This window comes from Tetrahymena thermophila, assembly GCF_000189635.1.
Source record: "Tetrahymena thermophila SB210 genomic scaffold scf_8254584, whole genome shotgun sequence".
Taxonomy (NCBI): Eukaryota; Ciliophora; class Oligohymenophorea; order Hymenostomatida; family Tetrahymenidae; genus Tetrahymena; species Tetrahymena thermophila.
The window spans coordinates 277,969-304,345 of NW_002476355.1; the positions used below are offsets into that span (position 1 = coordinate 277,969).

Sequence of the window (26,377 nt, forward strand, 5' to 3'; positions counted from 1 at the left end):
TAATAAAAAATTTTGTTAAATTTTAATATAACAAAATTATTAAATAATCTAGCGTGATATTTCATCAAAAAAAAATAATTAAATATTGAATGAATTAAAAACGTTGATTTTCTTAAATATTAATTACAAAATTTCTAATTAATAATCTGAAATTTAATCAGTAAGATTTAAATTATTTTAAATATTCATTTAAAAAAAAATAAATTCTAATAAAAACAAAAATTAAATGTTTTCACAAAAATAAATAATTTTCTCTAATAAATAAAACAAACATGACTGCTATTTCACAATATTTATCAAATTTTTATTGATAATAAATTTTTATAATTCATTAAAAATAAATAGTTAATAAGTAAATAAATTTTTTGTTGTTTTAGTTTTGATAAAAATTTTAGCAAATAAGCAAGAAAAATCAAAAAATCAAACAAAGAATATGAATTAGTTAGTAAATAGATTTCAAAAATATGAACTAAATTTATAAACAAACGACTACTACAACAACTATAAAGTATAACAATCAATAGTATTATTATTGATAGAAATATTGAATACATATAGTTACTAAAAAATCTACATATATACAGACAATCTTAGATATTAATGTAATTAATTTCAAGCTACTTCTTACCAGCTTTGACCATTAAAGCAGAGTACTGTTTTTTTAGAAATTGGATTTTTAAGATAGACAAGATTATCTTGGATGATGGGCTAGACATTGATCAAATCTACATTCAAAGGGAAAGGATATTTCATAATATCTGTAATTTAGATTTCTCTATTTTTGAAACTCAAAATATAGCTTAACTTAGAGTATTAGTTTTGCTCATCACTACCTCCAAATATCATGATTTCGTTATTATTAATTGCAATACTTTCTGAACCGAAGAATATGCTAAATGATTCTATGTTGTTTTCGAAAATAGGATCTATATTTTCCCACTCACCACGAATAGAATCGTATCTTTCTATTGTTGCAACAAGTTAGTTTTGTTCATTTATACCACCAACTTTGACAATATATTAGTCTTATAAAACTGAAAGAGAAGGATAAGCACTATGATGGAGACATTCTTGTGAAATGTCAACTCCAAATTAATTATCTTTAATGTAGATGGTTTCAACTTCATTTTTAGCAAGCCTTTTACTTGAAAAACCTCCTATTACATATATTCTGTCTTGCAGTTAAATAGCAGAGTGGGCATATCTTGGTTCATACAAATATGCGACTGTCTCAATTTGGCAGCTTTTCCTATCAGGAGAAACCACAATTCTTTTTACCTCATTACTAATCTAATTCTTTTTTCTATAAACACCTCCAATCACATAAATATCTCCATTTTAAGCAACTAAAACAGCATTTTGATCTGTGACTTCTTCTTGCAAAGGTATTTCAAAACTTCCAGCCAAATTTCCTGTTGATGATAAATTCAAATCTACTCCTTATAAGACTTAGTTTTAGATTGAAACGAGAAGTTTATTTCTTGTGTTCTGGTTAAAATAGTCTTTATTTCTTATTTCTATTTAATAATTATTAAAAAAATTAAACAATAAAATAATAGATTTGTCCATAAATTATTTATTTATTTATTGTTTTATAAATTTATTTCTACTGAAATAAAATTTATCTCTTGATGAATCAAGTTTTTATCAAATTAATGCTATTAAGCTTGAGCTTGTGTTTTGTTTTGTTTTGTTTTTAATTTGCAAATTTATTATAAATGAATAAATGAAATTTGTACATAGGGAAGGTAGATTTGGATTAACTAATGCATAGGGTGGACGGTTAGGGTTGCTTGCAAAGTTATTCATTGAAGGAGGACGTGCATCTTATTTTGCTTAATTTTAAACTTATGTATTACTCAATGGCCTTTTTTCTTATTATTGGTAAGGTTATTACTATTGAATTTGTTAAGAAAGAAGTTGCTGCTGTTTTAATAAATTTTCTGCTGAGGTGAAGTTACTATTAACAAAATTAGGATTGGCTGGAACGAAGCCGTTATCAAATTATTGAATAGGAGGCTAAGTGAATTGAGTTTAAGTATTAAAAAAGCGATTCTAGCTGCTTTTAGCTCCTGGAGGCGATTGCTGTCTTGGAGGAGAGTGATTATGATAATGAGAATGAATTTTGTTAATAACAGCAACTTAAGGCAGAATGCGCTTTATATCATTTACAGCATTATTGTTTTGGATTATCTTAATTGGATCAAGGTCTCTTGAATCTACAATTTTGTGTATGTCAGACTTGAATTTATCAATAAGTGACTTGAGATCAAGTTGACACACTTTTACAATGGCTTGAATTGTGTTTCCTTATTCTAAGTTATTTGATAATTAATCCAATTCAACAATGGATTGCTTGATATTCTCAAATATGTAAGTTAAATCACTTGCCTTTAAAACATTATCTTAAACTTATGATTTGAATTGAATAAAGAGCTACTCAAAGTGGAAATCTACAATCCTCATAATCTATTTTTTGCATTTCTGAATTTCTTACACTCCTTCGTCAATAATACCTTAAGGATTAAGAAGATACTTAATTTCACTGCTTTCAAGTTGTCTATTTAATTCATAGACACCAGTTTTAATCTTTTTGGAGCAGTTAATTTTGACATTCTTAAGTGAATCTACACTGTGATCGTCAATACCATTAGCGAATATCTCTGAAACACATTCAGGACATAATGGTTTGAGTTCCTAAACTGAAAAATTGGTAATTTATTCATTGTGCTTCTAGCAAAAGAAAACTCTATTATTCATATAAAAGGACTATTCAGATCCTTAAGTATTTTGTAATTTAGGTGGAGATACTTGTTAAACCCTGTTACTGTACATCTCTTTCTTATTATTATTCCTACTAAAACAAACCTATTTATTAATTATTGAAACAGTGAAAGACTTTGTTATATTGTTAAAAATCTATTTATATTTCTTTTATTTTTTATTTCTTTTTTATTTCAGTTTTAAAATGTCTTCAAATTGATTTTTATTTTGCTGGCCTTATATTATTTTTTTTCTTTATACTATAATATATTAATCGACCAAATAAATTTATGGTGCTCTCATTTTAATAATGGTATTTATTGCTAGGGACTTTATTAGCTGTTGATACATTTATATTTCAAATTTTATTTGCTTGTATTTCATTAAATTTAACTTATTAATAAAAATCAAGCCAATTCAATATTATTTATTGTGCTAACAGAAACAATTTAAAAAGTATTTTGAAACAAAGCTAAATTTAAACATTTTAATTAAGTAAAATAAAAAATAATAATTTGTTAAAAATATGTTTAAAATTTAAGATGAAAATAATTTTGATATTTTTAAACAATTTGATATCAATATTTAATTCATATTTTCTAATTTTATTTTAAATTAAAATCAATCAAATAAAATTAAGAAATTCCAACTTCAAATTTATAAAATAAATACTTTAATTACATAACATTTTTGTTTTTATTGTGATTTATATTATAATATCATTCATAATGAGATATTAAAAGAAAGAATAATTTCAATTCTATTTATTATTTTAGTATTTTAAGATGAAAGAATCATTATTATTTTTCTTAAATTATATTTAATTAAATGAAACTCATATTTAATTTAATTAAATGTATAAGTGAGTCCATAAAATAAATAATAATAAGATATTTCAAATTATAATTTTTCTTTTAAATAATCGGAATATCTGTTTTTAAATTAATCTTTTAAATTTATAGTTTGCTTACTTACTTACTTACTTACTTATATATTTTGTTAAATAGTATTATTCATATTTTGAATTGTATTAATTTTTTGATTAAATCAAATTTTTATTTGTCTTTTTTTTGAAATTTCTGCCAAGATTTAACAACAAAAATTTATAATATTAATGATATTTAATAAGAATTAAGTTTTTCTTTTCAATTCATTTCATGTTTATATTTTGAATAGTATTTAAAGCACAAAATTATTTTTATTCTTTTAACTATTTAATATCAAAATTAATTTTATCAATTTATAATTTTTTTGATAGAAATATACTTGAATTGATCCAATATCTGCCTCTCTTAATAATACAATAATGTTTATGGATTTTATATTATTTAAGCTTAGATAAGTTCTAGTATCTCTTATGCTTAGTAATAGTGAAGGAATAAAAAATTCTAATTAATTACCTTGTAAAGAAAATGATTAGGAATTATTTGATTTATTGATTGAAATTTAAATAAATAAATTGAAAAGATTCGTAAGTACTAGTATATTTATTATGGATTTTTACTTATCTCAAGCATAATTGCTTATTTTTGTATTTTCTGATGTTTCTTTTTTATAAACAATATTATTTGACTGACTTTCAAAGATTAATAATATTTATATAAAACACCTCATACAGAAACCACATAAAAAAAACCAATTTCGGATATTGCAAAGTTACAATCTCTTAACATGAAATGAAATGTAATCATGATTTTAGAAAATAAAAAGATAAATTTTATTTTTAAGATTATGGTCTGTCTATTCATTCTAATTAATAAAGAAGAATAGACAGAAAATATAAAATAAAAGATAAATTATGGATATATATTTATATAATATTATACAATAATTAAGTGTTTTTTGCTATATATTTGTTAACTCTACTTACTTTTTTAACGAAGTTTTATATTTGGATTTTTAAAATAAGCTAATTTATTTATTAATATTCTGTCTGAATTGCTAGACAGAAATTTGAGTTATTAGATTTGTAGAAAGATATTTATTTATTTATTTTTTGATTTTTTTGTTTATTAATTTATATAGATAGAGTTTGCTTGTTTTAGTTTATTCATTTAAATGCTCTAATTAAATAGGTTTATTCACTTTTTATTCAATACATGGCATTTTCTTCGATCAAGGCCTTAACATTTTCAAAAATTAAGAAACTTGCTGCATTGACGGGAATACCTCTAACAAAAGTGATACCATAACCTTTATATAAAGAACCAAATCCTTGAGCCTTGATAGTCTTTTTAAAGCCATCAACAATGCCGTTGTATTTAGGATTGACAAAGTTGTCAGTTTAGATTCTTGATTTAATAGTATCGATAGGATAGGTAAAGGTGCAGTATGCAATACCAGCAACAGCACCAGCGACAAGAGGGGCACACTTGACAGCTAATTCTTATTGATTATTATTGTAAGCTCCTTAGATAGCTCTCAAGACACCGTGGTAAGATCCAAAGTAAGCAAATAAGGCAGGAACTTCTCTTAAACAGGTAATTGTTAAACCCTTATAGATTCCTCTTAAACCATGTTCAAGGTATATCTTCTTAGCACAATCTATAGCTCCATTGTAGATAGAGTTTTGCATAACTTAAAGTCTGATTCTGATGTGTTCCATAGGAGAAAGAACAGAACAAGCGAATAAACCAGCAATTGATCCACAAACACCCATTTAGAATGTAGAAAGGAATTTAGTTTTTTAAGCTTCTTTGAAAGCGTTAACAACTCTTTGGAAAACACCGAATTAAATAGAAACTACACCACTCATGCAAATTAAAGGTGATCCAATACCTATTTGATAATGATAAAGTAAATATGATTCATAAAAACAATTTGATCGTCAATTTATTTTTGCTTTTAAAACAACACCGATTAAAGATTCACAACAAAATGAAATAGAAAGATAGATAGACTTTTTTAAATTCAGGCTAATATTTTAACTAGTTATTAATCCTTATCAAAAAAATTTTATTTTCAAATCAATCAATCAATTAATCTATTAAAATAAATGATTCAGCTTTAATTAATCCGTTTTTTTATATTTTTTGGTATTTTTGAAATAGGTTAAAATTTCGAATCCTTAATATCAATTTATCTCTATTTCAATCAATCTATCTATCTTGCTAATTAATTAATTTATTTATTTATTACTAGCTAATTTATTTGAATCTTGTCAATGTTGAATTTAATATAAAAAATAATTAATTACCTTTGTAAAAAGCAAGGGGTCCTTCATTCTTGATAAGATTTTTGATGCATTAGCCAGTTGAAATCTAGCCTGTGGAAGATTGTAATCTAACTTTAATTGTATCAAAGGGCTAACCAATTAAGGCTTATGCGATACCTATTTTATATTAGATAGATAGACTTAGACTGTGTCTTTTTGAGTGAATTTTTTATGATAAATATTAATAAAAATGAAAAATTACCTCCCAAACATCCAGCGATGTAATCTCTGTATTTGAAAACCAAAGAGTCTTGGGAAATGTAGGATTTTTAAGTTTTAGCAGAGTAGCTCATGAATTTAAATGATTTTGAGTAAGAGTAGTGTTTTGTGAGAAGTAGTTTACCTATTTAAAGTGAAGCGCTTTTGCTTTTAATTCCTTTTTTTTATTAGCAGATATTTGTTATGTTTATGATTGTTTTTAATTATAACTAAGTGGAGATTTTTGAGCTTTTAAAGAATCTAATTCTGTTTTCATTTTAAAATGTAATCAAAAATTGTTTGGATATACCAACCAACTGCAAAGAAAAGTTAATATTTATTTATTTTTACATTCGTCAAACTTATAATTTTATTTTATCCTCCACACCTGCTCAATATTTATCAAAAAGTTTTCAAAAATATTATTAAAATAAATTTGGCAAGTATTTTTACTTTCCATTTAATGATTTTCACAATCGATCTTGTTGATTAAGCGAACATTTATTCTATTGCCTAGTTGGTGGATGATGTGAAGTAATAATTAAATTCATACAAATAAAAGATAAATATATATAAAAGAAAAGCCAGTATAGCTCTATATGTTATATTTTCGCCTTTTTTATTTGGCATTATTGAGATTTTTAAGCCATAATTACTTAAATATATGATTAAATAGGTTTTATTGATATAAATTTCATGGTTGCGCAAGTATTACTTTTAATAATAAGCAGAGTTTATATTACCATTTATTATTTTATTGCTATTTCGATTGTGAATTAGTCAGCTATTTATTTATTTTTCTACTACATCGAGACTCTAAAGAATTCCCACCTTTAAATTTCTTTACAAAATCTAATTACAATTTATAAAGCGTCATAATCGCAAAAATCGTCCATAAATTTCTTTTTTATGACGCTATATCCGTCTTAAAATTTAAAAAGTTTATGCTAGAAGAAACAAAGTAGAATTAAACATAATGGCTTATATTTTATAATAAGGAGTTGATTTTTGATATGAAAATAATTGTTAATTCTATCAATAAAGACATATAATAATTCAAGTATTTTATTTAAAAAAATAATATTCAATCAATTTAGTGATAGTTGTTTTCGCTCTTTCCACTTAATTTTCACTTTTTGTTTAAATAAATAAATTTACCATCACTTTTATCTTCTAAATACTTTAATAGAAATACTATATCCTGATACTATTAATTTATGTGTAAACAGAGGGGACCAAAAAAGATATTCGTATAGCTTACCTAGTTTGACTTAATTTATTCTTATTAAGAAAGCCTCTATTTTTACAAATTTTCCTTGTGCTTGATATTACTTCATCTCGTTGACGCACATCCTAAAATTTTTATAATACGTTTGTTACTATTTTTTATAAATCCCCTTATAAAAATTGTAAAAGAATAATTCGAAGAAAAATTTTGAAATTCACAATTGTCAATTAATTTTTTATATTCTTTGTTTCTGAAAAAGAAAAAAGAATAAATTCTATGTAAAAAATTTGCAAAAAATTTAAATAAAATTTGATAATTCTTGTGTGTGTAATATATATGTTATGTTATTTAGGAAGATTTTCAAAACTTTTTTAATTAAATTAGTGGGGATTTTTTCTGAAAAATATAAACAAAAATAACCAAATTTATTGCAAAAGATAAATTGTCTGCAATGAAAAAATATTTAGTACTAACTTAATCATAAAAAATAAACAAAAATTACAAAAAAAATTTCTAAATTCTTTTATTAGCATTTAGATAAAAAATAATAACAATTGTTAATTTATTTTCTTTATACTTTTTCTCAATTAATCAATCAAAAATTCAACCACAAATTCAATTCAATTCAACTCAATTTAATTGAATTGAATTCAATGGTGAGAGTTTGAATATTTCCTTTCGATAAGTTTTTTTGTTTCTTCAAATGCAAGGAAACCGAAGGCATTTACAGGAATAGATCTGATTGCACAGACTGTGAAACCTTTAAATAAAGAATTGAATCCTTCGTTTTTAACAGTTTTTTGATAAGCATCTAATAATCCTCTGTATTTTGGTTCTGTAAAACTATCGCCTTATATTCTTGATTTTAATGTATCGATTGGATAAATTACTGCCCAGAAAACTAAACCAGCAAGACCACCTGCAAAGAGAGGACAGTACTTAAGGATAGTTGGGTTGTCTTGATATTTCTTTCTAAGATACCTCATTTGCAACTCATAATAAACGAAATATGCCACTTTATTATTTATTTAATTTATTTGAATTAAATAAATTTTGAATATTTGACGTAATAAATAATGCAAATTATTTGGTGCTACTGCTTATTTTAATGACGAATATTACTTCTACTTAATAATAAATCTTAATTAGCTCATACTTCTCATAAGGATGAGTATTATTTTCATCATGATCATCATTCACAAAAATACTACACACATAAATAACTATTTGATGCATTGCATTATTCTTTTTTAATTTAAAATTTTCAAAGTTATATACCTTCACCAGGTATTTCTCTAAGTATAGTACTAATCTGGCCCTTATAAAGTCCCTTAACTCCATATTATTTATAAACCTAAATAGCACAATCAATAGTGTTTTTATACATCTTGTTTTTCATTAGCTAATTTAAAAAACAAAAAAATTTATTCTAGAATTCTTAAATAATAATTATTTAAAAGATATTTGATTTAAAGTTACTTGCATTTTAATTCTTATATGCTCCATAGGGCCTACTATGATACTACAACCTATACCGCATAAAATACCACATATTGTCAACTAAGGAACAGACAATTCTTTTACTTTATAATGTTCCTAATAAAATAAAATATTTTATATAATTTTAATTAGTAGATCTAAAAATCAACTAAATGAGCTTGATTTTAGTCAATACCTTAAGGATTCTCATTGAGTTTTGAAACATTCCAAACTAAATTGAAACTATTCCGCTCATGCATATTAATGGAGATGCTACTCCTATTTAAATTTAAGTAAAATAAAATCTTAAAATTTTAAGTATTAAGCCTATTTTATAGTAAAATTATAGTGAATTTAATTTACCTTTGTAAAATGCAAATACTCCCTCATTGTGAATTAGATCTTTAAGACATTCACCTATAGAGATTTTAGTGACTGATGATTGTAATCTAACTTTAATAGTGTCAAATGGCTAACCTATCAAAACCTATGTAATTCCTGTTTTTTTAATATAATTTAAAACATATATCCTATAGAAATGTCCTTGAGCTCTAACAATTTGCTTTACCTCCAACAGAACCTGCAACATAATCTCTTAATTTATAAACTAAGCTATTTGATGTTTATATTTCAGTCATATTTTATTACGCTTTATCAATATTATTCGTTTTAATAAATTGAGTAAATTTATTTTTAAAATATCTTTATATAAATTAAATATTTTTACGAAATTTCTTAATTGTATTCTACCAATCAACATTAAATAAAAATCATGCAAGAACATCCAAAAAAAATAAAAAAATTACAGAAAAATAAAAAATCAACGAATAATTTAAGCATATCATTATAATAGATACTTGTACGCAATAATTTAAATAAATTTTTTATTAATACTAAATAAGAGTAATTACTTTTAAAAGGTTAACTTTAAAGACATTTTAGCTTAAAGTTTCTGGATATTTCCATTAAAAAATATAATTTATTTTTCGAACTCTTTTTATTTCTACAAAGCAGTTCAAAATATTTGATATAATACATAAGATAATTTCACAATAGGATTCAATTTATAGACCGTTTTTTAAATAATTTAAAAATATTAATTTTGTGCTATTAATTTATGATAAAACTTTTATTTATTTATTTTTTAACTTACAAATTAAATATTTTTTAAACAATTTCTTCTTTAAAGCTTAAACTTAAATGAAAAAAAAGAAATTTTTTTAGAATTATTCTTGCATTTTAAAATGTTAAAAAGCTTATACTCCTAAATTATGATAATAAATAAAATTTTATATTAGAATAATGAATGAAAAATTTTTTTGAGTAAATAAATTTGTGATTATTTAACAAAAGAGTTTATTTATGTTAAATATAAATTTTTATCAAATGTTATTGATTTTGAAAGGATAAGAATTTTTAAAGATATTTAATTTCCACATACTCACTCTCTCTATCTAGATTTTAGATTTTGAAATAATTAAATACATTTTTATTTATTTATTTATTTATTTACTTTCATTTATTTTTTTACAATATTTCTGCCAAGTTTAAAGAATCTTGAAGAATTGTATCCAAATTTTTGAATTTCTCTTCTAAAATCTAAATAAATTTCATAAAAACCAATATTCAAAATAATTAATAAAATAAATTAATAAAAATTTGTTACCTCCATTTTTTTATTATTTTTCCTGAACTCTTCTTTTAAAAATATGTACTCTGATTCTTAGTTTTATTAGACTTTTTAGGATTTTTCTGAGTAAGTCTTTGAAGATTTTTTACTCAATTTGATTTTATTTTAATTATCCTTTCCTTTTTTTGTTGTTTCTTTGATATTTTTTTTATCCTAAAGCTACTAAGAAGATTTGTTATCATTTAGCATATTTTAATTCGAGAACTAAGTAAAGCTTTTTAAACTTTAGTTTTCCAAGCTTTTAAGGGTATGTATCCTTTATAAATCAGCATTTGATTATATTTGCTAATTATCGATTATGTTAATTGATAAGTCTTTCTTTTTGTTTGATTTTTCATTTTCATTTTTAGAACCATTTATTAAAATAGATTTCCTTTAAGGTCTTAGTTGACTATTACTTATCACGTAATCAACTTCTTGGTTATCTTAATTATTTACATTTTTTATTCCTTCTTTATCATTTTTTTCATTTTATTTATCTTAACTAGATTCTTTACTTGTGTTACTTGATGAGCTATTACTATTACTTTCATCACTTTCCTCTTACTCACTTTCTTCTAAACTATCAGAGTCATCTGAAATATCACTACTATAATCTTCATCATAAGCATCATCATCATCGTCTTCATCTTCTTCATCATTAATTTCTTCCTCTTCATAATCATCATCATCATCATCATCGTCATATTCTTCGTCTTCATCTTCATTTAAAACTTAATCACTTTCATCACTGTCAGAATAATTTCCTTCAGTCAAACTTTGATTGCTTGTTTGCTCTGATTCTTCATTTTTTGAAGCAGATTCTTCACTCCCTTAGTCGTCTGACTACTAATTTAATTTTGCTGATACTTAACTTAAATGGTGACTTGAATCACTTCTATTATTTTTTGAGATTATTTAATTTTGATTATTTTCATTTTCTTCTTCTAATTAATCTTCATGTAAGACATTTAAGTTACTTTTCAAAGAAGTTAAGGATTTAACATTTGTAATTGATTTTGAAGACTTAGAAGACTGTGACTTCTAATTTTTTTTCTTATTAAAATTTGTATCATTTTCATTATCTTCTAATTTATTTTATTTGCTTATCAAACATTCCTAAGTTTTTGAAGTATTATTATTTGGTGTATTTGAATAAGATCTTTTTTAAAACTCGATTATATCTCTGTCTTTTTATTTGCTTTTATTTGCTTTATAAAAATTATTTTATATTAAAAAAAGATCATTTAATAATTTACATTCAACTTGGTTTTCTGAAAAATAAAATGCTGAGTTACTGTTTTAAAAAGAATTATTTCGAATAACTTATTAAACAGCTCTCTGAAATTTTTATATTGGTGTAAATTCTTATTCTTAATTTGGATCTTTTGATTAATTCTCTTGCATTTAATTGTCAGTTTAGACTTTTTCTGCTTTAAAAGTTAGCTTTTTTAAACTATTTCTCCCTTTCGACTTTCTCTCATCTTCCTTTAATGGAGATTCATTAGCAGATTTTATATTTACTTAAAAATCAGTAGTGGCCTCTTTGGCCTATCTCAGTAGCTTTTTTAGCTTTGTTAATAATAAATTTAATTAAAAAAATAGTTAAATAATTTGAAATAACCAGTTTGAAAAATTGTTGTTAAAATAATTTATTAATTTTACAGCTTTTAGAGCTTCTTCGTTTTTCTTTTCCCTATCAAATGCTATTTTTTTTAATTTTTGGTGTATATGAGGGAATTCTTTTTTGATTATAACTTCATATTCCTATCTAGTCATGTAGTAAAGTTCACAAGCAGTCTCAGCTTAACATCTATACTTTCTTTTTCTGTCCATAATTATATCAATTTCTCCAAAATACGAACCGTTAATCATTGTTTTAAAAGTTATTGACTAATTTTATTTAATATATTTTTTTTTTAAATTAAAACACATAAAACTATTTTAAAATAATTGATTGATGGATGAATAAATAAATAAATAAATAAATAAATAGATAGATATTTGATGATTGTGAAAAAATAATTTTAATAAAATGATATTTATTACCTTTCTCTCTTTTGTTCTAATATCTTCTACAACTTACTTCATGTAATTCACTCTGCCATTGCTGAGGAGATAAACTTCAAAAAAAAAAAAGAATTAGCCAAAATAAAATAATATCTACTTACTTGAATCTGATACATCTTTTTAGTTCCAAATTGTATCTCCTGGATTTAATTTGAGAGGCCTTAGCTGAGGTACAAGCCTAACAATAAAAGATTAGTCTTCAGTTAAGTTGAAAAATGAAAAGGTTTTCATTACTCCTTTGTAAATATTCATACAAATTTCATACTTCAAATTCATTGGCAATTAATCAAATATTTTATTTTAATTAGCCCAAAAAAAACTGTTTCTGTCTAATGTGTATTGCAAAGCCTCTTTTAGCTGTTTTTTTACACTGTTAGGAATTTTCATTTCATTACAGTACTCATTCATAATATCAGATTTTCTAGAAAATAAAATCTATTTGGAATCCATGTATTAAATTACTGAGCTTAAAATACCAATTGTGGAAGAATAAAAACCAACTCCAAATATCATAAGACAAATAGTCATTATGATTTCAGCTATGTTTGTTTAATAAAAATATTCATTTTAAATTATTTTTTTTTATCAAGTTAAATTAATAAAAATTTACCATTCGTATAGGCATTTATATCACCGAAACCTACTGTTGTTATTGTCTAGAAAACAAAATAAATACTATATAAATACTGAGTAGAATTGTCAGAATCTAATAGATTCTTCCTATAAACCCAAGTTTCTTCATTAAAATCATATAGCTTAGCTTCGTAATACCACATGCAGCCTATAAAATGAACAGCTACAAATACGAAGAAAAATAAATTGACTAATCTAAGAATGCCACTATTTACCTAGATAAAATCAAGAAGTTTATTATTATTCCCAAAATATTTAACCATTTTAATTAGTTTTGTAATTTTTAGAATTCTGTACAAGCGAGATATTTTTGCTAGTTTTAAAAATTTAAGTTATTGGCTGCTAGAGGACGAACTAGAAGATGAAGACGATTGGACACTGCTATTTGTCTAATCAGTATTGTAATTGTCTTATGAAGTAGAAGTGAATTATTCTGCAATCAGATCAATTGGAATACAACAAATTAAATCCACAATAAACCAAGATTTTAAATAATTAAGTATAACTACTTTTCTAGATTTAACAAGCTGATTATCATCATCATAATAAGTGCTAAACATATTAATAACTAAATCAATCCAAAACAAGCCATCAATCACATAATCAAATATATCCCACCCATTAGAAACATCATCCTAAAAAGCTATTCTATATGGCAATACTGTTGCTGAATAGAACACTAAACATAGCTATTAAAATATTTAAAATAAAATTCAAATAAAAATGTTCAAATATCAAAAAAATTTTCATTTAATTGCTTATTTCAAAATAAGTAAGTTTCTTTCAATCACTTAATAAATTTGTATAATTAATTACGAGTATTGGACTCCAAATTGAATGGATTTTACTGTTTGGCTTAATTAATGGAAAATCTATCTTATTTTATTCATTTTCCTTAGGTCCTTCTTCTTTAAACGATAAGGGAAATAGAACTTTTTTAACGGCTATTCTATTCCTGATTGCGACATCAAATAAATTTGGTGAAGTCCCAAAGTTTCTTATGTCTTCGCAAATTTTATTCAGCCTTATCACAGCTAGCACAATCATATATGCTTTTCTAAACAGTTTTTAGATTTCTTCTTTAGTCTTCTTTTTATAAGGCACTACCTTTTTAGTTCTTAAAAGTGCTACTGCCTTTAAAAAATTAAAAAGTCCTCTACTTTTATTATTCTTTTAATCAGACATATTATTCTCTCTTGGATTCTAAAAAGAAGTGTATATTTTTTATTCATTTGATAAATCAAAGCTGTTTTATTGATTTTCATTAGTGCCATAATAGGCTGACTTTTATTAAATAATATTTTTTAGTTATAAAATTTAAGGCTTATAAAACATATTAAAATTAATTACAAATATACCTTAAATTTGTTAAAAAATGCTATCCCTGGTCTTCTTTTTTGCTAAACAAGCTGCTATGAGCTAGCGTTATTTTGCTGATTATTTGGAGTATCTGCTGTGCCTGTTTTTTTCAGCTGAGTATTCTCCTCACTATATGCAACCTATAAGTATTTATTTGTAGTTTGTTTTTTTAGCTTTTTAAATAATAGTAAAATACACTGTCAATATTTCCGTTCATTTCTTAAGATTAGTTGATAGCATTAACACTCTTAAATTTCTATAATAATAATAATAGGTCAAATATTTAATAGTAAAGAAAATATTTTACTCTGAATAAAAATTAAAATGTTCTTTTCTCGCTCTAATTTTGTGATTGTTATTATATTTAATCTGAATTTTATTGATTGTTTTCTTCTAATTTTAACAATTTTACAATTAAAATGGTTGAAAAATAGAAAGTTTAATTTTAAATATCATATTTGCAAATCAAAAATACATTTTCTAATTCCTTAATCATCAGATTGAGTTTTTCCTAAATTTAATTCATTAGTCATTTCTGTAAAATCTATGTTTTTCTTTAACAAATATGTTCTTAAATGAATAATGAAAGTAGGAAAAAAAAATCATAAAAAATAATACGTTTACAGGAGTAATTCTACAAGAATTGCTCTTAATTTAACTCACTATTGAATCTTTTTGTTATAAAGATATTTCCATAACCAATCCAACAGTTTTCTGAATTTTTCAATATGTATTTATTTAAGCTATTTATAGCTATGTTAAGGTTGATTTTATTTAGTTTTGAGTAAACAATGTGTGCACAAAAACTGCTGAATACAAATCTATGCAATAATTAATTATAAGTAATTAAATAACCATAAATTTAAATTAAGATTTTTACATGAAATTTTATAAACCTCTTTAAATATCATAAAGAATTAAACAAAAAACTTAATATCAAAGTATTTAAATAAAATTATGCCAGATAGATTAAATTTTTAAAACACATTTATTTTGCAAAATAAAATTGAATTATCAAAGAAAAAATTAAAGAAAATCACTTATAAAAATAAAAGAAAAATCATTAAATAAATAAAGATGTTAAAAATGTTAAATACAATTTATATGTTTGTTCTATTTAAATATGAAAAGAAAAGTGTGTGTTCAAACTAAGTTTATGTATTTATTTATGAAGTAATTAGAAATATAATTCAGTTTGAATATATCCTTTTAGATAAAGCTGTAAATAAATCTCTCAGTAATAAATGATTGATTAATATATTTTATTTATATGATAAAACAAAATCTAATAAATATAAAAGACATAAATAAATAATAAATATATTTTATAAAACGAAAAAATAAATCTAATTTGATGAATATGAAAAAAAAACTAAAAAATTAACTAATAAAAATTTGCAAGAAATATAATTTTAAAATACAAGAAATTATTTTTAGTTATTTTAATTTTAAAAATTAATTTCAATCAATAATGATGAAATTTTATTATTTATTAGATAAAAGTTTATTTTTCAGCTATTTTTCAGGTCTATACAGTTCCTCTTAAATGTGCTTGTTCTCTTTATCAAATTGCTTTCTAGATCTTTTTTAAATAAAATTCTTCTCTTTAACTGGAAAATCCTCCTTAATTTCAATTTCTTCACAAGGAATAATTTACTCTTTCATATTTAAAAAATTCACTTTCTCTAATTTATTCTTTCCTGTAGCATTCTAATGACAATAGTTTAATATGCTTTGTTGTATTAAGCCTCCTTACTACTTTTTTTCATCTTAATTTTTAGATTTATTACTGCAAGTTTTACCCTAGTTATTGGTCATATTAGTTTATTTTTACTACTTCAATTATTGAAATTATTATTCTTAATTATGACTTTATTAATTTATAGTATTGCTATTCATTTAATTTGGAGTATCAGTTTCATCAAATTTTAAATTTACTGTCTTTCCATCAAGTATAGCTCCAACTATTTACTGTTTCTCCAATATTTTCTTATAAAGCATATTATCCAACGTTCCTTCTCCAATCAAGTAATGGCAAGTCACTGGATTTTTTTGTCCTATCCTGTGAGCTCTATCCTCTGCTTATTCCATAATAGCAGGAGTCCAATGCATCTTTTTCAATAAATAAATAAATAAATAATAAAAAAAATTTTAATTTAAATATTTTATTTTGAAAAATTATTATAAGATTTAAAAAATTTCAAATGAAAATAAGGTTAAATTGCTTAAAAATAAGTAATTATTTTATAAATGAATAAATGTTTAACTTTTTTTATCATTAAAATTTAAAACTAAAATATTTTTTTTGAAAAATCAATTAATTGCTCTTGTTTTTGTAAATTGAAAATAATTAATTTATTTAAATTTTTATTTTTACTTCTGCAAATAAAATATTGGATGCTGATGTAAGAGTTATTCCTAAGCTGGCTGCTCCAAAGGAAAGTATTGCAATAGAAATATTTTTATTGTTTTCAAAAGATTAAACACGGATACTTTTCTCTTCATCTCTTACAGATCCATCTATTCTAATATATTTTTTTTTGCGGTCATTTGCAAATTTTTCTATATTGTCAAGAATTTGTATGTGCTCAGCAAAAACAATAACTTTATCGACAGATTTTAGCAACTCTTCTAGGTAATTTAAAACTTACTATTGCTTTGCCAACCCACTAAGCATATAGCACGTCTTTAATGATTAGAATTGACTGCTCCCATGATTTCCATTAAAGTAGGAATCTGGTTCGTTTTGAAATTATTGATTAGGAGGAGGATTCATTAAAATCTAAAGTGTTTTGTCTTTAACTTTTTTTAATATTTAGGCAATCTAAGACTGTATGCTACTATCTGTGCTAACCTTGATCTTTTTTCTTTTTTTATCAGGCAGTTCATTTAATACATCCTTTTTTAGTCTCCTTATCATCATATATCTTGTAAGCAAATAATGCAACTCTAGCTCGTTAGATGAGCCTGAGTAGTCTAATCCATTATGAAAATTAGATTTTTTAGGATTACAGTATCTCTTGCCATAATCAAGAAAATTGGTAAATACATCTGGCCTTAAAATAGATACAAGACTATACATTTCTTAAGGTTTAGCAAAGGCTGGTGTACCAGTCAACAAGATAACGTGTTTTAATTACTTTAAATAAGGAATTATAGCCTTAGACCTCTTAGTATCTGGATTTTTAAGATAATGAGCTTCATCAGCTATCCCTAAAAAAGCATTGTATTTTTCAATTTTATTTATTGCACTTTAAATTATATCATAAGAGCATATCAGTATTTTAGTTTGTTGTTCTATTTAGTCATTTGATGCTTGAAATACCTAAATAAACTAAGAAACTTATCTACCGTTTAGTATAACACGATACCATTTATTAATTTCTTACTTCCAATAAAATTTCTGTTTTTATAATTAAAAATATTTTTTGTTCAAGCAAGTTAAATAATTATTTTTGTAATTAAAAAGTTTATCTAATTCATTAAACTTTAAATTAAATTATTAATTGTTTATTTGGAAATTTTTTAAATCATTTCTTTAAAAATAAACTAAAAATATTTTATTTGTTATTATTCATTTTTGCATTTTTTATTAAAGATTTCAAAAATTTTTTAAATTATTTAATGAATTTAAAATATAATAATAAATAAAAGATCTAAATAGAAATAAATAAACTGCTTTTAAACTAGATTTAATTGAAAATTTTAATTCATCTTACTTTAAAATTATTTTTGAAAAATGAAGAAGATGATGATGATGACGATGATGAAATGAGCATAAAATAAACTAAAAAAATTATTTTCAATAAAATAAATAGACAAAAAGAAAAAAATATCTATAATTATGATAGAATAAAATAAAATTAATTTTACCAATGAGGAAGGACATATGACAATCATTTTTTTAGAAAGATTTTTTAAATATGCAAATGCCAAACAAATAGCTTATATTGTTTTACCTACTCCCTATAGATTATTTATCAAAAAATAAAAATAAACAATTTATAAATAGTTTGTTTAGATCCAATAATTTTATACAATATTTGGTTAGCATAAAAATGTTTTTAATTAAATTTATTATTCATTTATTTATTTTAATATTACCATTTCATCTGCAATTAGAATTCTGCATTTGTTCATCATTCCAAATCTTATTCCTTCTTTTTGATAGTTAAATAGCTATTTTAAAATTGACTATGGAAGATCATTCTCAGGTGTTTTAATATCATTTTAGTCATAGTATATTTATTTATTTTAATTCTCTATATTAAAATTTAAGCATTTTTGTATCGGCTGAAGAGCAGAAAATACAAAATAAGGTATTTAGTTTACTACCTAATATTTTCTAGTTAGCTTCAAATAAATTATTAGATAGTTTTGTGGCAGAAATAAAAATGTTTACTATCTCAATTAGATTTGTATAAAACTTTATCTGCAAGACATATCCTTTGTTTATGTTGTCATAGTTGGCTTCAAAATTTTTCTAAAAAATAAAATGATGAATCAATCTGTTCATTAAAATGAATTTAAACAAAAATAATTTTACTAAAATCTATTTATCTTCATCATTGAAAACTCTTTAAACTAAAAAATAGTCATCATGTATAATTTAAAAGTTTATATTTTTTTAAACTTTTGGTTCCTTTTATATTTATTTGGTTATCATCTTTATGATATCAACTATTTTTCTTTTCTAAATATTTTCTCTAATAATAATAATAAAAAATATGATATCAAAATTGTTTTTTTCTAAACATTATTAATTCATGAATTATTTACCGCTCTTTTTGTGGTTACCCCTTTTCAAGATTTTTATTTATCAAGAATTAATTTTTTTGCTAAATAAAATAGATATTCTTTTTATTGATTAGGTCATTATCAATACATTTTTCTAACTAAAATACATTTTCTTTCATTTTATCTATCATTTTAAATAAAAATTTTGATTGATTCTTACCTAGATTCTCAAAATATTTAAATTTATTAAATAATATTGTTTGAATTTAAATATTTTACATTCAAATTAAAAATATTTTTTTAATTATCAAATATTTTATAAGCTATAAAATTGTTAAATTAAACTCTTAGAAATTAAATTTTAAACATTTTTAACAAAAAAAGAACTAATTTTATATTTTAATTTTTTATATTATACCAAATAAAATTTAATTTAAAATTTACTATTATAAAATATTAGGATTAAGTATTTTAATGAACTAATATAAACTTTATTATGCAAAATTTAATAATAAAATTGTAATTATTCTCTTAAATTCATTTAAAATGTTAAAAGATAGTAATAAAATTTACAAATTTATATAGATGCTTTTTAAAAGCATATATTTAAATTAAAATAGAAAATGAAAAAGTAAATCAAATAGCATGTGTTTATTTTTTGATATTACAAATATATATATTTATTTTATCCTAAGTTTTCTTAATGAATAATAGATATACACTTGTTTGTTTATTCCTACTTTTGTGTTTGTTTTATATTTAAATATAAAGAAAGGTGATTGATTATCTATAAATAAATATAACCATCAAATTCTTTTAAATTTGTAATATTAAGAAAATCAAATAAAAAAATAAAGCTAAAGAAAATGGCATGAGTTTCCTGCTATCTAGTGCCTCTTTTCTTTTTCACTGTTTTGTGGGAAAGAAGACACGAGATCATATCATTTATTCTAGGTATTTTTGGAATCAAATATCACTATGAAAAAGGTATTCATTCATTTAAATATATTTATTTGGTTTAACTTATTTAAAAAATGCATTTATTTGATAGTTTTTAATTCCAAAAATATTATTAAATAGTCAATTCAGAAGAAAAGACATCTTAATGCAAATTAGATAAAAAAAGTGAAGAAGTTACTTAGAATAAAGATGAAAATATATAAAAAGATATTAAATAAGAATGATTATAAGATTAATACTCAATTTTCAAATGATATTCCATATCTTCATTAATGATTGAGCTTTCTCTTATTTCAGTATTATATTCATCACATTGTAAAGGGAATTTTCAAATGAAGGTTTTTTTTAAAATCTCACTGAGCAAGAAAAGAACCGGAAATAAATATAAAAAGAAATTCACTTGATATATGTGATTGATGTAAAAAATGTATTTATTGTTGATAAGTAAATTTATTATGTACGTGTTCCACATTTTTGTAGAAATTAAATTTTTTTAATCAACAAAAGTATAATTTTTTATTAAAAATTTGTATATGTCGTAATTTAGTACCTAACATTAAAAGATAGTTGTTAAATTTTTTGATTAATTCTTCACTTTGAACTAAGACTTCAAAATAAATAAATACTTTATGCATTTATTTACTTGTTATTTTTTTGATTTATATAATTAATTAGACACCAATTTAAAACTTTTGAAAGCTTAAGTAAATAGATAAATAAAGAAATAAATGTTAGTAAATTACGACGATTCATCAGATTCAGAAATTGAAAATGAAAAAGTAGAAAAAGACCAAAAGCCAGAAAAAATAATTCCAGAGTAAGCTCAAGATTAATAAAAAAAGAAAGTGAAACTTTTAAATTTCAACTAAGTTATGAAAAAAGCAGATGAAAAAAGTAGCATCACTGCATCGTCATCATATACAAGCAATCTTTTGAATGAAGCTAAGAAAATAGATTCATAGCTAAACAATGCAAATAAAATTAGTAACGAAATAAATAGTAAGAGGAAACTACCAAAAGATTATGAAGAGAAAGTAGATTGCCCTGTCGAATAAAAGTACCACAAATTAAATATAACAGAAGAAGAACTTCAAAAAAGAAAGATTGAGGAACAAATCGCAAATTAAGCAAAAACATAAAGCGAGGCAAAGGAAAAATAAAAAAAGCACATGTTTGTTCCTCCTTAGATAAGAAATAACACAAAAAATGTTTCAACTGAATTTTGAGCTCAATAATTTAAAACTTAAAATTAAGAGTTATTTATAATCAACATAGAGTTAATTTTGTACTTATATATATATATAATATATTTATAAAGGTTTTGTTTTCAATTTATTTATTTATTTACAAATTTTTAAAAAGAAACATTTATTTATTCTAAAAAAATCATTTTTTTAATTTCATGCAATAAAATGACATAATTATTTAACAATTTTATTTAATATGAATAAAAATTGTTTTGTTTTAAATATTAAACATTTGTAAAAACCATACAAAAATTGAGAAATAATAACTAAATTTTGACTGATAAATATTAAAATTTTATCAAGAAAAGCTTAGATGCAAATAATATTTTTTTTAGAATTTATAAAAATAAGTAATAATAAAATTTAGATAATTAAAATATTCATAAATACTATTTTCATTTTTATTTTTGTAGAATAATTTCAATTTTGATTAAAATTTAATATTTAATAGATTTTATAAATAAATTATCATTTCCTCAATAATTTTAGGATATACACTATTTAATTCAAAAGATCTTTTAATTTCAAAGTACTTACAAGCTGAAATGAAAAAAAAATCAAAAAAGACACAAAGATAAAATTATATAATATTAAATTCACTGATGGATATAGCAATTTTTGCTTTAAATTTTAAAAACTAATGAAAAAATATGATTAAAATATTTTGAGCCATTAAAATTTTACAATAATTTTTTAAAAATCTTTTTTATTACCATCTTAATTTTTATTATATTTAGTGATTATTTTCTTATTTGTTACAATTTATACGAATTTAATAATCAATAATAAAAAGAATTAGAATCCTTGAACTCATCAACATAACAGAATAAAATTTAAAATAAAGCATTCAACTTTTTATAAAATACAAAATTAAATTTGATTAAAAATTAAGTCTTTGATTTTATTTTATTCAAAAATTTATAAACCATTTAAATTTTTAGTGTTCAAGAATTGAATTTAAAAATGGAATAGAAACTCAAAACCTTAAAAAATAAAGAAATATAAATTAGCTAATAATTCATATTATTAGTATATTAACTGATTCAAAATGAAAGAACGAATGAATGAATGAATGAATGAATGAATTAATTAATCAATCAATCAATCAATTATTGAGGAGAGATTTATTATCATGGTTTTTAAAAAAATATGTTATATGTAAAAAAATGAAAAAGTTATTTTAAAAAATGGGGAGTGAGTGAGTGAGTGCCTTTTGATAAAAATAGGATTCCTCCTAATATCAATCAATTCTTTAACAACTTTCTGAAATTTTTAAAAAAGTGTTTGTAATATCTTTTAAATAAAAGTTAAACAATAAATTAATAATTTGGCAAAGTAGATATTAACATAAATAAAGTTGTTTTCTAAACAAAATAGTAGAAATGATTAATAAAGAAGACGTTTCTTAGTGTGAAAATAACAAAAGTATAAATACAAGTTTGATGTAAACTGCCCAATTTTTTTTCAAGGCTAACGAAGCAGAGTAGAAAAAGATAGTCATTAACAAATAAGATTATTGTGATATTGAGTTCAATGAGTTCATTGAGTTGTCTCCTCCATTACAAGTATTTATTTTCTATAAAGTTTACTCTGATTTAAAATATTCAAATAAAATTATATTAGGAAAATGCTTTTTTAAACAAAGAATCAGAAAAAGAATCTAAAAATGTTTAAAAATGTGTTAAAAATAAAAAAAATTTTACTGCAAAAAACCAAAAAGACATAACTAAAATAAATAATTCATAAATAAATGCTGAGTTATCTATCAATTTAGTTTAAAATAAAAAGAATCTAAGTGAAAGTGATAAACCAGACTCCTCTAGTTAAGTAAAAGCAAATCAAGTCTCATGTTAGCTTTAGACTGGTTAAAATAAATTTTAAAATATGTAAACTAACATAAAAAAATAAAACAATTAAGAGGAAAAAACAAAGGTTTTCAAAGATAACCAATTAAGCTTGATGGCTAATGATAAAAAGAGAGGAATGTCTTTGGTGTGCTAAAGTAGCGCTAACGAAATGACAGATTAAATTTTCTGGAATAAAATAAATTAAATCGTGTGTTTAAAAAGCACTCAATAACCAACATAGTTTAGAAATAACAACTCAGTTAGTAATATATATTCTCTTAGATAATCAATTTCTACTAATTAACCAATTTAAATTCACTCTGCTTCATCTATTAAACCTATCAAAACTTCTACAGATGTAAATAATAATAATAATAATAATTTAGTTGAATTTTATGAATCTAATCTCAAAAATTAAAATTATTTCCATCAAAATGCTAATTCAGTTAAATCTAGTCATCGCTTCGATAATTAGCACCTCAAATCTTAATGTCAAATGTAGGCTTATTCCATAGAAACCTCTAAAAATCTAAAATCACATGGACAGCTACCACTTTTGAATGCCAAACCTAAGTAATAAAAATTTGATTATCAAGATTCATTAAGAAGTGGGTTTTTAGGCAGTAGTAGCAGCACAGCAGATTCTAACAGAAAATAAATTTAAATAGATGCAATTGATAATCATTTTTGGAGCTCATAGCCTAATTTAGGACAACATGTTTAATCCATCAATAAAAATACCTTAAAACTAAATAATTTTTAGCGAGGATAAAAAGAAGAAATTAGAGAGAGTAAGAATATTAACATCGTTAACTATCCATTACATAACGCAAGTCATTTTTAGAACCCATACGCCTCTATGCCCAATCATTATCAAGACACAACCTTACAAAAAAATTATTATGATAAAAATTACGATCTTCTCTTTATACCACGCTCTCAAAGCTAAAACGGGATACTAAATACAGAGCAAAGATTTGACGTACCAATTAATTTAATGAATGGCACTAGCAATTACTCTTCAATTTAAGATGCTTAATTGAGTTATTTTAATTAATCACAACTACAATAAGATATTCATTAAAAGTAAAACCCTAAAAGTACATTTTCATCTCCATCAACAGCCCCATCCTCTGTCAAAGAGGCCCGCAATATGTTAAAGCTCTAAGTAAAATTATTAATTTTTCTCACATTAAATTAAATTTATAATTATGACAATAATATGAGTTGTTACAATTAATATAATTTATCAAGTATTCTGATTAAAATTATTCTCAATTTTACTTTAATAATTTCAATAAAATTCAAAGAAAATTAAATTAAAACAGTTAAAAAAATAAATAAAATGTTTTATCAATAAATAAATACATAATTTAAGTAAATAAATGAATTATTATCAAACAATAATATTTAAATAAGCATAAAATAAATGAAAATACCACATTAAACAGACTAAACTTTTTATAATTTTCTTTTTTTCTAAAATTTAAAAAATGGTTTTAAATTTAAATGTTTTAAATAAAAAATTGAACTTTATTTATAAATTTTAAATTAAAATAAAATTAGTTTAGCGATTTTCTAGAAACAGATAATGAGAGATTCAAATATTAATATAATTTTATGGGGCTAAAGTAGAATGATGAAGCTCCAATTCAATAATCAGAAATATTGAATAATGAATATTGCAACATTTAAAAGGAAGCCTAATTGAAGAACTCTAAAAATAAACTTAAGATGAACTATAAAGAAAATAATAATACAAAGAGTAATAAATTAAAAAAAAATATTTTATTTAGTTTATCATTATGTTTTTAAAAAATATAAAGGAAATTTGAATAAAGGTGATGAAGAAAAAACTGAATTTCCTTTAAAAGATTCATAGGAATGTAGCAATAATTCAAAGAAGTAGCTGAAACCTCTGAAAAATTTTAAAGTTTCAGAGAGCAAAATTGAGAGAGATAATTGGTAAGTAAGCGAAGAATTGGCAAAACTAGTTTCTTAATAGAAAACACAAGGTCTCAAAGATAATTCACTGAACATTGATTTCAGATAAAGCGCTTCTGCCAAAGTAAAATAAAACCAGAACACTGACTTGTAAAAGATTAGGATAAAATCTTGTTAACAATAAGCTCAATAAAATTAATAAGAATTTAGTTTTTGTGTTGATAAAAATCATAAAATAAAAGTTGATGAAAATAATTATTTAGAATCTGATGATAGAAGAATACTCAGTTAAATTGGAAATTTGAATGAAAATATTCTAGCTGCCCCAAAGATTATGTCAAATACAGTAGAAAAATAAACGAGTTCAAAAAAATGGAACTAACTTGTTTCCCTCTCACAAACTACAAAAGAAAACAATAAATTTAACTTAAAGTGCAAATAATAATAAAATGTTGTAAAAAAAATATTTAATTTTGACAATTACTCTTCCCCATAATTATCTTCTGCAGTTGTAACAAATAATTGTGATCTAGAAAGAAAGCAATCTAAATTAAATACAGAATATATTCAAAATAGTTAATCTAACCTTAATTTAAATATTTAATAAAATATTAAATAAAGTAACAACTGCCAAAATTAAATCAATCTTAAATAGTATCAAAAATTACAAGACAATAATGTATTAAGAGAGAATGACAAGGAAAATAAATTATGATAACAATTTGTTGTATTTTTTATAAATTTGTTTTTTTTTATTTTTATCACAAAACATACTTTTTTATTTTAGCTTGTTAAAACTTTGTGTTAATCACTCGAATAAATACTTTTCTTTTTTCAGTTTTTTTTCAGAATATTTTCCAACTCTATTTTTTTATTTTAATTTATGAAATAAGATTGGTTACTTTCTCTTAAATTATTTACTTAGAGTTTGCAAAAATTTTCAAATAAATCATTCTAAAATTTATTGTAAGTGATTTCAGAATTATCACAAAAAAAAAAACATTTATTAGCTTATTCAAGGAATTTTTT

The 26,377-nt window shown here is 22.5% G+C and overlaps 7 protein-coding genes across 7 annotated transcripts; 2 read left to right on the forward strand and 5 right to left on the reverse strand. All coding sequences in view use genetic code 6, as the record gives it.

Moving 5' to 3' along the window:
• Positions 1 to 612: 612 nt before the first annotated feature.
• On the reverse strand, positions 613 to 2,958 carry TTHERM_00627200 (kelch motif protein; the record flags this gene model as incomplete). The annotated part of the gene is made up of 2 exons (XM_001019505.2): positions 1,740 to 2,958; positions 613 to 1,517 (listed from the first exon to the last, which is right to left on the reverse strand). Exons 1-2 carry the CDS (start codon positions 2,833 to 2,835, stop codon positions 613 to 615), a joined length of 2,001 nt encoding a protein of 666 aa, XP_001019505.1. The 5' UTR covers positions 2,836 to 2,958.
• Positions 2,959 to 4,855: 1,897 nt separating this feature from the next.
• TTHERM_00627190 (carrier protein) lies at positions 4,856 to 6,528 on the reverse strand (the record flags this gene model as incomplete). Its single annotated transcript, XM_001019504.3, has 3 exons — positions 4,856 to 5,541; positions 5,960 to 6,094; positions 6,180 to 6,528. 3 exons carry the CDS (start codon positions 6,526 to 6,528, stop codon positions 4,856 to 4,858), a joined length of 1,170 nt encoding a protein of 389 aa, XP_001019504.3.
• Positions 6,529 to 8,053: 1,525 nt separating this feature from the next.
• Positions 8,054 to 9,520, reverse strand: TTHERM_00627180 (carrier YMC1 protein; the record flags this gene model as incomplete). Its single annotated transcript, XM_001019503.2, has 6 exons — positions 8,054 to 8,418; positions 8,682 to 8,805; positions 8,883 to 8,999; positions 9,079 to 9,161; positions 9,246 to 9,380; positions 9,451 to 9,520. The coding sequence occupies 6 exons, from the start codon at positions 9,518 to 9,520 to the stop codon at positions 8,054 to 8,056; spliced, it is 894 nt and encodes a 297-aa protein (XP_001019503.2).
• Positions 9,521 to 10,397: 877 nt separating this feature from the next.
• On the reverse strand, positions 10,398 to 15,309 carry TTHERM_00627160 (cation channel family protein; the record flags this gene model as incomplete). The annotated part of the gene is made up of 13 exons (XM_001019501.2): positions 10,398 to 10,481; positions 10,549 to 11,762; positions 11,811 to 12,123; positions 12,217 to 12,444; positions 12,601 to 12,674; positions 12,723 to 13,160; positions 13,232 to 13,943; positions 14,071 to 14,538; positions 14,613 to 14,753; positions 14,810 to 14,869; positions 14,921 to 15,006; positions 15,089 to 15,167; positions 15,232 to 15,309. 13 exons carry the CDS (start codon positions 15,307 to 15,309, stop codon positions 10,398 to 10,400), a joined length of 3,975 nt encoding a protein of 1,324 aa, XP_001019501.2.
• Positions 15,310 to 15,964: 655 nt separating this feature from the next.
• On the reverse strand, positions 15,965 to 19,317 carry TTHERM_00627150 (SNF2 family amine-terminal protein). The gene is made up of 6 exons (XM_001019500.3): positions 19,160 to 19,317; positions 19,016 to 19,096; positions 18,718 to 18,966; positions 18,487 to 18,579; positions 16,991 to 18,016; positions 15,965 to 16,725 (listed from the first exon to the last, which is right to left on the reverse strand). The coding sequence occupies exons 1-6, from the start codon at positions 19,277 to 19,279 to the stop codon at positions 16,075 to 16,077; spliced, it is 2,220 nt and encodes a 739-aa protein (XP_001019500.2). The 5' UTR covers positions 19,280 to 19,317; the 3' UTR covers positions 15,965 to 16,074.
• A 1,721-nt stretch (positions 19,318 to 21,038) lies between these two features.
• On the forward strand, positions 21,039 to 21,536 carry TTHERM_00627140 (hypothetical protein; the record flags this gene model as incomplete). The annotated part of the gene is made up of 1 exon (XM_001019499.1): positions 21,039 to 21,536. The coding sequence occupies one exon, from the start codon at positions 21,039 to 21,041 to the stop codon at positions 21,534 to 21,536; it is 498 nt and encodes a 165-aa protein (XP_001019499.1).
• Positions 21,537 to 22,882: 1,346 nt separating this feature from the next.
• TTHERM_000627129 (hypothetical protein) lies at positions 22,883 to 26,063 on the forward strand (the record flags this gene model as incomplete). Its single annotated transcript, XM_012798473.1, has 4 exons — positions 22,883 to 23,122; positions 23,181 to 24,572; positions 24,971 to 25,169; positions 25,231 to 26,063. Exons 1-4 carry the CDS (start codon positions 22,940 to 22,942, stop codon positions 26,061 to 26,063), a joined length of 2,607 nt encoding a protein of 868 aa, XP_012653927.1. The 5' UTR covers positions 22,883 to 22,939.
• Positions 26,064 to 26,377: the final 314 nt, after the last annotated feature.